Consider the following 11340-nt stretch of genomic DNA (forward strand, 5'->3'; position numbering starts at 1 on the left):
CCTCACGTCACTTTCACTTATTTGGCATCTTATAACGTTTTATGTAAACAAATTCTCTTTATATTTTTGAATATAGACAATGTTTTTTTTTTTTTAAAGGGGTTTTCTATTGGATATTGCTTAGTTACCTCTATGCAAATACATTTTTATAATCAACTGCTTTTTTTTTGTTTTCATTTTTTTCATAGTGGCACAAACTGGAGAGAGTGCTGTTCTGGGCACTGTGGGAAAAGTTTGACATATCAATAAACATTTGGAAATAACTACAAAATGTGTGAATCATGATTTTTTTTTGTTTGTTTGTTTGTTTGCTTTTTATTCGTATAGTTCAACTGGCAGATCTAAGAATAAAGCTCGTAGGGTCCATTTCCAGCAAACACAGAAGTGATTAATTGTTTACCTTTAATACACTATACATACACTGTAAATGATAATCACATATAAACATGTGCATTTGTGCTGTTGTGCATTTCATATCATCACATTTCATTGTGAACTTTATCTGAGAGCAAGGAAAAGAACTGGCTCACACACATCTGTAGGTTAGCAAATATATTTTAATATAGAATTTAATATTTATATATTAATTTAAGCACAATGACAAAACGGCATCATTTCGGTTCAGCCTAATTCACTCCAAGAGAGAAGCCACATCTGCAGGTATATTTCACAAACAGGTTTCCATACTGAGTGTCCATCACTTTCTTGCTGCAACGTAAGACAAAAGAAAGAAAGCAAACAGAATCACTGAAGAAATGCTGACAGCAGTCCGCTCACAGAGGTTTAACGTTTAATGTCAGAAGAGAAAAATGAGTCCGATCAGCGAGAACAGCGATCTGCAAAGCGGTTTTAAGCTAAAGTGTCTTATGAAGCGACTTAGAAAAAAAAGAGCATCACATCTATAAATATGCAATGACCAAAACATGCCAAAACAAAGAAGTCCTTCAGCGAGAGTCTAAGACCAACCAAAGTTCAATATCTGTTTTCATTTCCAAGCAGCTATTCTACCCGACTTCATCACAGCACAGCACTGCATCTTTATCTTTATCCTCATCACAACCTCTAGGCTTCTTATCACGACAGCCATAAATTATTCTGCAGATTAAAGTCTCTGTTTTAAGCTTCTGAACAAACACAAATCCAGCTGGCACTTCGTTGTGGCACGAGAGCATGCTTTAGTCCTCAGTGTAAACGTTACGAGAATAGCTCTAACAGCTCTTATGCGCACAATCATATCGCATGTGCTTTATATTTTAGACTTGAATGTGTTTTTTTTCTTGCTACAAATGTGCATTATATTATCCATATATGATATGTCTCTCTATTCGTCTTTCCATTCCTACAGTAACATCACCTCGTCTAACATGTTTATCATCGGATCTTCAGCTCAAACCACCTCTACAAGGTCTCTACATTTCCACCTCAACGTTTTAGGAATGTGAAGTCAAGAAACAAAGAAAAATAAAATTACAATGCCTCTATGTCTAAACCAGTACCGCGTGTGGATCTCACGAAAACAGTCAAGAAATATGTATGGGCCAAGAAAAAAAAAAAGAAAAAAGTCAAGACAGGCTTTCAATGATTAAGGAAACACTCCATTTAAACATTTTGCAAACATTATAGAACATTACTTTCAAATGTTCCCTTAACATTCTGAAACAAGTAGCAAAAAAAGTGTGTGTGTGAGAGAGTGTGTATGTGTGTGTGTGTGTGTGTGTGAGAGAGTGTGTTTGTGTGAGAGAGTGTGTGTGTTTGTGTGCGTGTGAGAGTGAGTGAGTGAGTGAGTGTGTGTGTGTGAACATTAAAGGGATAGTTCACCCAAAAATGACCAAATAGTTGACAGCAACCATTGACTTCCCTTGTATTTTTTTTCATACTGTGAAAGTCAATGGCTACCGTCAACTGGTTGGTTTACCAACATTCTTCAAACTATCTTATTTTGTGTTCAACAGGAGAAAGAAACTCATACAGGTGTGGAACAACTTGAGGATGAGTGAATGATGACAGCATTTTCAGTTTTGGTTGAACTATCCCTTTAACTAGAAGAACGTTTGTTCATAACTTTGAAAGAATCTTGTCAGAACATCAACCAACATTCAGAGAACGTTCCTCATTAGCTGGGCATGTAAAATAAATAGTACGGTCCTAGAAAAAATATCATGTTCTTCATACAAAATAATACTTACATTTTTGGGGGGATAAATGGCCTTCTAGCTTCTTCGTGAGATTCACCGTGCAGAAGTTATTTGACTATATTAACTTTCATAGTTCCTGTGATCAAAGTATGCACTAAAGCACTACGATCCACTCTCTTAAACTACACCATAATTCATCGCCGTCGAAATCCCTCTCTTCACGATCTCAGTAACAGCATCACACCACTTCGACTGACGATGAGCGTCTCAATCTCTACGCAAACCGATTCCACGTTTCTCAGTCTCACGTTCTGACGGGGAACTTAATGAATGATCCTTAAAGGTTTTCTTGCATTTACAGCCAGTGGCTTCTCATATGAACATTTCACGACATGACAAGGGCATGGCTACTACAACACACTCATATTATGCTGAGAAGCATCACTAAGATACAGAACAAGCATTTGGAACAACACTACAATAAAATACAAAAACATAAAGATATGATGAAAAGACACATAAATGATGCTGTAAAGTTATCAAAGCAGAAGAATATAGAAAAGGATCTTGAGCCCAGAGTCCTACGATAAACCCAACAGAGCAGACCTGATCTGAGCATCACACTTACACTTACACTGATGAATAGACGCCCTCCCGCTTGTCCAGTTAGTACACACACCTCAGTACACCAAAACAAGATACACTTGCATTAAATAAATTAATCAATAATCAACATATTTGTATGTACAACTTAAGAACAAAACATCAGTCAGAACGTAAAAAAAATAAAAGAAAGAAAATCATATTGTGCAAAAGAAAACGAAGCCCATTTTTAGGTTTTTGCGTTACGGCATAATGTGTATGGTGACAAAAGCACATCCTTCCCCCGGTGCCATTATTATAAAGCAAAGAACAAAAAACTGTGTTATAATAATAGAAATCCAGGCATTGTGTATATTTTACGATATCTAGGTGAAATGTCAAAAAATGTAATGGCTCAAAAATAAGCTTAATTTTCTTTATGCATTTTTTGTATGCATATTCTGAAGTGGACAGGTTTGAACGAGATTTATTTCTGTGGTCATTTTTAGTCAAATTCAGTGGTACTTGTTTTGGACACATCGACTAAAAGCAGGATAAAACACCTCTCGAGTCGTGTTTCTGTTACGCCAACAGCGACACATCTTCAGCATCGCGAAGCTTTTGCAGCATTATCAAGGCTGATATGTTTTAATACCGTGACATCCAATTTGACAATTAAACGACATGATTATGTGTCTATGGCTTCAGCATCGCACTGTTTCGTAATACGTGCATCTAGTGGTTATTAACGACGTCGCAAACGTGTCTAGAGGAGACGCTCGTGCACAGTGCCCAATAATCTCTGCATAGAGGAAAAGAAGTGGCATTAAACTAGAGAAAGACACTGTGAAGAAAATAAACCGTATTCCATCAATCTGCTGCAACAGGAAGTTAATCCGAATACACCTTCGCAAAAGGAAACTTTGAAAAGGGCGAGCGATGATAATATGGCTTTTCCGATGTTCTCCAGTGGAGGCGCTGTGTTTTAAAAACACACCTCGTTAAATTGATCTCAAGCGCAAAGCACAGTGCTTAACAGAGGCTTAATAGAGACGAATCTACCGATCAGTGACTAACCGTACAGACATGCACACGATACGAGATCTAATGAAAGCCACCGTGAATGACGTGAGCACATCTGAAGCCCTTGGTTGCTGCTCTGGGGACGTTATGTTACGTTACATAAGCCTATAGAGAGCTGATCTAGAGTCAGGTATCACAGAGAACTCAGTCAGGACTGAGGATGCAAACAAACTAAACCATTAAACTAATAGAGAAAGGAATCTATTCAAAAGCGATCGCGGTGTGTCTGATGAGCGTTTGGCCGTGTGTCCGGAGAGACACTAGACAGGGAACATCACCACAGTCACAATGTCACACGCCGCAAGATTCACAAGATGATATCTGTACACAATCCAGAAACATCGATACATCAACAACAACAACAACAACATAACAAACTACAATAAATAGAATCATCTACAATCTGTTTTCCGAAGGGATCGTTCGTGACTTGGGATTTTACACGGTAATCTTCTCTAACATTCTGTCATTTACTCATCCTCAAATTAGTTTTAGTATTTATTGGACTGAAAAAAAGGACAACTTTTGCATACAGTGAAAGAGGAATGAGAGACCGTCAAACTCATGCATTTCTAGTCCTCTGATGTCAATCGATAGCGTTGTGTCAGAAAGACCAAAGTACACTAAAATTAATCAACTCAAATATATTTCAAATGTACTTACATTTAAATATGATTAAGCGGCAAGATGCCAGGTTTGACGTTACTGATACTGAATGCTTTAGGTTCTTGTCTGCTGACCGAATGCGATGCACCATGTTAAAATATGCAGAAGTGCAAATGAGATTTGTATCAAAGTTTGTTTCTGCTACAGAATAAATATATTTTAAAAAGTAATTCCAACTTTTTGTCTCACAATTCTGACTTTTTTTTTTCTTCAGAATTGCAAGTTAATAACTTGGAATTTTGAGTTTAACATTTAAACTAAAGTTAAACACTGCAATTTTGGCCTTTTCCTCAGAATGGCAAGTTTTTATATCGCAATTGCAAGTTATAACAGGTTACAATTACAGGTTATTTTCAGCCACACAATAATAATAATAATAATAATAATAACTTGTTTTTATTTACTTTTTATTAATGCTACTTTTTATCTCACAATTCAAATTTTTCTTTTCAGAATTGCGAATGTGCATTGAGTTTATATCTCACAATTCTAATCATTTTTTAAAAGTCAGAATTGTGCAATAAAAACCCAGAATTCAGGGAGAAAAGAAGCAGAATTTTTAGATAAAAAGTCACAATTACCTTTTTAATATTTCTGTCTATATATTTGATATTTTACTTCATGGCAGAAACAAGCATCTATAGATTTGATTGTGTGTGTGTGTGAGAGAGAGAGAGAGAGAGAGAGTGTGTGTGATATATATATATATATATATATAGTCCTCATTCACTTTTATTGTATTGAAAATATCATTTAGGACTTTCTACTATGCAGGGTAAATAAATTAAATCAGATCTGTCATTTTAAGGTGGCAGCGACAGAAATAAACTTGACTAATTCACTGATCTAAACCTTGACAGGACTTTTTTTAAGTCCTTAGAAATCCACAGTAACCATTTTTCAAGTTTAAAAGGGCCACGAATGTTCAGGGCCAGTCGATATCCGGCTTTTCCAAATATCCCAGACTTTTATAAATGCGTAGTTCCAGATTCAATGTCAGGTTTTGCTGAGGTCTTACAGCTTGTTTGCTTCGATTCAGCAAAATCACACAACAGAATAATAGAGAGTTGCAGAAGCAGCCTGGAACTGAGCGCCGCGTGCAGACGCATAAAAACCGCTGCGGCTTTATCGGCTGAAAACAACAGTCTGCAGGGGCTGAGCACACAGTGATCAAGCGAATTTAGAGTCGTGTTTAAACAGTCTTTCAGCAGATGGTGCGAAGGAAGGAAAAGGCGAAGGAATATCACAATCATAATCATGATATCAGTATTTGTAAACGCAGCACAATCTTAATATGCTGTGTGTTAGGATGAAAAATAGATAAAAATAGACGGAAACAGCTAAAACGGTGCACTGTTTAGATACACAATGTGATCCGTACAGACTTTTGGCCACATATCGAGTGCTGCAGTTATCTCATTAATATATATATTTATATATTTATTACATTTTTAACCACATCTGTGACATAAATATCCCTGTTTTAGTCGCAGCTGTTTCTTACCCTCTATCAGTATATAAGTGATCAACTGAAAATAGATGTGATATCATCCTAATGTTTCACATAATGGCATACTGAGGCATCAGAATAAATAATTCACAGTAGAAGTAGTCAAATTGAGCAATTTAAAGTTTTAACAAAAATATATGCCTTCTATTTCCTGATGCAAATACTGCAGAAATGGAGCTAAAACGTTACTAAACACATATTGAGATTTTTTTTTCCCATGCATTTTGTGTTCTAGCATGTTCTAATCATCCACAGACAGTGGTTTTAGGCCCATTATACATTTAATAATAGAAGATAAACGTCTAATTTTGTCTCCCAAGAGATTTTAACAAACTTCATTTATGCTTATATAAGACTGCTGTCGTTTGATACGCAACAGTGATTATTCTATAACTGATCATTTAATAAACTATATTTCCTAGAAGTGTGACATACATAAATATAAAAAAAAGCAATATAAATTCTCTACTTGGTAATTGCATACCCTGCAATAATGCATTTCATTTCTAAAGAAGGCAAATATTGGCTTTCTAAGTGGCAATCGCACAAATTCAGAGATTAATTCTCTGTAACACTTTTAAATGTTGATATGAGTCGTGTTTTAAAGGGAATGTACGGACCTGGAGTCTACCCACGACACTAACCAGGGAATAAATGTGTCTAAAGGAACAGCGATCAGTGGCTAAACCGGTTTCCACATTAAGACATGAACTGCGTTGGTCTGACCAACGTTACGATCCCACTCGATGCTATCGAGGGAGTGAATAAACTCTCTCTCGCACATACACGATTCCACACGAGCGTCAGCGAACACAGAACGATTGTTTTTCATTCCGACACACAACCTGACCTATGTTCACTTCTGCATGTCTGCAAGTCTTTTGGTCGCTGTCTTTTTGTCCATTTCTTTGTCTTCCGTTCCGTGGCGTGGGCGTGGCTGTAAAGCGTCTCGGCTATCTGATTGGCTGTTTGGCTTCTGTACGGTGGAGTGGGCGGGGCAGTGGGCGTGGCTTGGTGACGATGATGGGCAAGATGAAGTGCCGGGGATGAGGAGCAGAGGTCATGAACTTTGACCTCATGCTTTTTTGGGGGGAGGGGCCAGTTTGATAATCTCATCCTCTGACGGCTGGCGAATGATATCTATGAGTGACATAGAGGAGAAACGTTCTGTTACAGACAAAGAGTAAGTAAAGGACACAGAGACTGTTAAAGAGAAGAGTTCAGTACCCTTGTATTTCTTGGCCGAGGGGATGCGTGTGAGTTTGGTGTCGATCTCGTCGTCTTCGGAGATCTTCAGCACGGTCGTGCGGTACTCGATGACCCGGGTCAAGAGGTCCGGCCGCCGCGAGATCTCAAAGATGTGCTCTATGTAGGACAGGTTATCTGTGCAAGACACACACAGAGACGTCTTATCGAACTATGAGCACATGCCTGTACAATAAGCTCAACCGCCATTTAAAGGAATGAAAAAGTGTGTCGTCGTGCCGCTCCAAACACATAAAACTCATTTCCTTTTTTGGAATATAAAATGTTTAAACATCTTCAAACATAGTGCCTCCCTTGTGTAACAAAAGTGCGCTTAACTGTATTGAATGTGCACTTAAAGTATATTTTTAAAGACTGTACGGTAAGAATTTATTTTAAGGTGTCCTTGTTACACGTTACATGCACTATTATAATAACAATTAAGTATGCACAATTACATGCTAAGCCAAACCCTAAACATATAGAAAGAACATGTAGTTAATTAATATTACTTAAATGTATAATTACACTGTAACAAGGACACCTTAAAATAAATTAACCAACCTTATACTTGCAGATAATATAATATGAGTTAATTAAAAGGCCACTTAAGTGACTTAAATAGAGACACTTTCAAGACTGTTTGTAAACACACTTAAGTAGACTTTTAAAGTGACCTTTGTAATTAAGTTTTACTTTAAAGTACATTTTAAATCACTGTTTTAAGTAGTAAGTATTTTAAATGCTTAATCTGTACTAAACTGCAACTTCATCATTACAAATAGATTTAAATAAATGCTATACAAGTTTCACTTGGAATTGTATTAAAGTATATTTTAGTTGATCATAAATGCATTCAGCAGTACTTTAACCATATTTCAAAGACAACACATGTAATTATGAAATGACATATACTTATGTACGCAAGTCCTATAAGTGGGTCAAAACACTCTAAAGTTAATTGCATTTAATATAAATGCAAACTATAATGCGTTTTTATTTAAATGTAATTATATGATATTAACATTACATCAAGTCCACACTTAAGTGTATTCTTTAAAAGTATATTATATCCACAATGTGTACTATTTTTAAAAGTTCGCTAAAGTTCACAAAGGCAGTTGTGTCAAACATCATCGGTTCATGCTTTTGTCACGACCAATCACAGGATGCTTAAATATTTTGAAAATAAAAACAAATTATATGCTATATGCAGTGTTAAGTCGCTGGGGTATATTTGTAGCAATAGCCAACAATACATTGTATGGGTCAAAATTATAGATTTTTCTTTTATGCCAAAAATCATTAGATATTAAGTAAAGATCATGTTCCATGAAGATATTTTGTAAATGTCCTACCGTAAATATATCAAAACGTAATTTTTGATTAGTAATATGCATTGCTAAGAGCTTCATTTGGACAACTTTAAAGATGATTTTCTCAATATTTAGATTTTTTTGCTCCCTCAGATTCCAGATTTTCAAATAGTTGTATCTCGGCTAAATATTGTCCTATCCTAACAAACCATACATCAATGGAGAGCTTATTTGTTCAGCTTTCAGATGATGCATAAATCTCAATTTCACAAAATCGACCCTTATGACTGGTTTTGTGGTCCAGGGTCACTGGGGTTTGAGAGGAATATGATCAGTGACTCATAACTTCAGTCTAATCTCTGCTTGACTCATCCACATAGCTTGAGAGTAAATTAATTTCTATTGTGTGTGAAGCTTAAGGTTTGACAGCTTGGTTCACTATATTGATGGAGACCGAAGAGGCCGGCGTCTTCCTCACCTCGTGCCAGTTTGTCATTGTTCTCCAGGTAACTGAACCAGTCTCTGGAGCAGGTGATGGAGTTGCTCTGGTCTTCGGGGATGTCCTCCTTACAGGCCGACTTCAGCTGCTCCAGGTCTTCATTAGTGATGTTCTCAGACAGATCACTCAACATCGAGCTGTATTCAGACATTCTCTGAAAGACAGACAGAATGAACAGATCAGCACACAAGCGTATCTGTAAGCTCTGCTTCGTACATTAGCAGTGTGTGATATCAGGAAACCCTAAAGACTAATACAACACATAAACAAATACATTAATCTTTCTAGCAGTCATCACTGCATGTGTCAATATCCTATTTTCTTTCTTTCTTTCTTTCTTTTCTCTTTCTTTCTTTCTTTCTTTCTTTCTTTCTTTCCTTCCTTCCTTCCTTCCTTCCTTCTCTTTCTTTCCTTCTTTCTTTCTTTCTCCTTTCTGCAAAATCAAGAAGTGTGTTTATTAGTGTTATACATTATACACATGTACTGGTAATGTTGTGGTGCTTCTAATTAGGGGATAAAAAAAGAGTTGCAAACATTTTATAAAACACACATATAATACTTTAAGTTTTACTACCAAATTATATCCAATGAATTAAACTTACACTAAAAAGTTTTCAGAGCATGGGTTTCAGCCAGGTTTATGAAGGTAAATTTATGACTTTGTAAGACCTTTTTAAGACCAAATAAATAAAAGTTAAAGAATAAAAATGGAATACAATACGTATGTAGACGTAAATGCCCTTTATTAACCACACGTTTGAAAATACAACTTCCAAGAGACAACCATTAATTAAAAAAAAGCAATACAACATTTGTTTTCCAGTGCAAATGTTACTTGAGAAGCAAAATGACATACGTTTTGGAAATCTTGTTATATCAGAAAAAGGTCAAAATAAAGCGTCTATGATTAAAACAAGAACAAGTATCTGCTAATGAGCTCAGAACAATCAACTTAATTCAAAGGGAAACCGTTTTTTGCAGCGCATGCAACTTTTAATGGCACTTTATGAAATAAAGACACTCTCCTCTGATGTAAGAACTTCTTAGGCCTTAATTTGTGGAAGTGCAATTTAAGACTTTTTAAGACCTGCAGAAACCCTGTGAGCTCATACGTTTCTAAACATGAATGATGGGATATATTCAACCTCAAATATCGCTCCGAAGCCCTATAAGTGTGTATTTAGTGTTTATGAAGGGCACTGACCTTTGGCATTCCTCAGACCAGTCTTGCACACTCTCAAGCGGCCAAGTGTGTGTATTGGGACAGACTCTGAGACTCTAAGGTCAAAGTTTGTGGTGTTATTGCTCTCTGTCTCCCTCTAGCGGAGCTCACGAACATCACAGCTAACCAGCGCAGGATCTTCCCACTTCCTCAGACATTTCTCCCTCACGAACAGCACGGTTATCATCATGTTGTCAAAATACAGAGACGTGGCATGATACACCGCGGCCACATTCACTGTGATGGCAAACAAATCAATCCGAACGCTTTAGCAGTTCCCAGCCCACACGAGGACAGAGGTCTGAGGAAACTGTGCAGGATCCAGAGCCAAGATGGACGCCTCTGTGATTTTACAATGTATTATTTGTGCTGCGGCAGCCGGTTTAACAGAGCAAACATTCCACATTCATCAACCTCAATGTCACTGCTAGAATACAGTGTGTGTGTGTGTGTGTGTGTGTGTGATGGAAGACATAGAAAGAGTGGGAAACGCACAAAGTCATCCCATAGACACACACACACACTTACACAGATTCCATATCCGTACAAAGAGTATTGACACGCTGCTGTTTACCTGCTGCTGTCTGTAAAGCGCTCTGATCTGCTGCTGACCTCAATACAGCGCTGCACTTACACCAGCCTCCAGCAGAGGAGAGAAGACACACAGCAGGAGACACAGAGAGAACAAACATGTGTAAAGCCCATGCAAATGCAGTTTGAAACAGCTAGTGTCTCGCAGTCAGAGCTGGAACAGTCTAAATTAGATGTGCAGATTCTGAAGGAAATATGAAAGAAGGCAAGACCATTTCCAATGTAGCAGAGAGGTTTTAGATTTTTGAGCTATAGTGTGACTATAAACACAAGAAAGACAAGGCCATAAAAAAAATAAAATAAAATAAAAAAATAAAATTAAATAAAATTAAATTAAAAATAAAATAAAATTAAATAAAATTAAAAATTAAATTAAATTAAATTAAAAATAAAATAAAATTAATTTAGTTTATGTACTATAATTACTTAAACCAAAACTGAAGTAAAAATGAATTAAATAATAATAATAATAATAATAATAATAATAATAA

General features: G+C 36.4%; 1 protein-coding gene and 1 long non-coding RNA gene across 2 annotated transcripts in view; one reads left to right on the forward strand and one right to left on the reverse strand.

Annotated features, from left to right (window-relative positions):
• Nucleotides 1-1907, forward strand: part of LOC107702719 (uncharacterized) — an 8782-nt gene extending 6875 nt beyond the window's left edge. Inside the window, exon 3 of the long non-coding RNA XR_001635789.1 lies at nt 1814-1907. This is a non-coding gene — a long non-coding RNA (uncharacterized LOC107702719). The remainder of the gene's footprint in view (nt 1-1813) is intronic.
• A 5051-nt stretch (nt 1908-6958) lies between these two features.
• pea15 (proliferation and apoptosis adaptor protein 15) lies at nt 6959-9231 on the reverse strand. Its single transcript, XM_016505113.1, has 3 exons — nt 9016-9231; nt 7204-7359; nt 6959-7116 (listed from the first exon to the last, which is right to left on the reverse strand). Exons 1-3 carry the CDS (start codon nt 9185-9187, stop codon nt 7052-7054), a joined length of 393 nt encoding a protein of 130 aa, XP_016360599.1. The 5' UTR covers nt 9188-9231; the 3' UTR covers nt 6959-7051.
• Between the last annotated feature and the right edge of the window lie 2109 nt (nt 9232-11340).

The sequence above is a fragment of the Sinocyclocheilus anshuiensis genome, unplaced genomic scaffold, assembly GCF_001515605.1.
Source record: "Sinocyclocheilus anshuiensis isolate Anshui unplaced genomic scaffold, SAMN03320099.WGS_v1.1 scaffold1810, whole genome shotgun sequence".
NCBI classification, from domain to species: Eukaryota; Metazoa; Chordata; class Actinopteri; order Cypriniformes; family Cyprinidae; genus Sinocyclocheilus; species Sinocyclocheilus anshuiensis.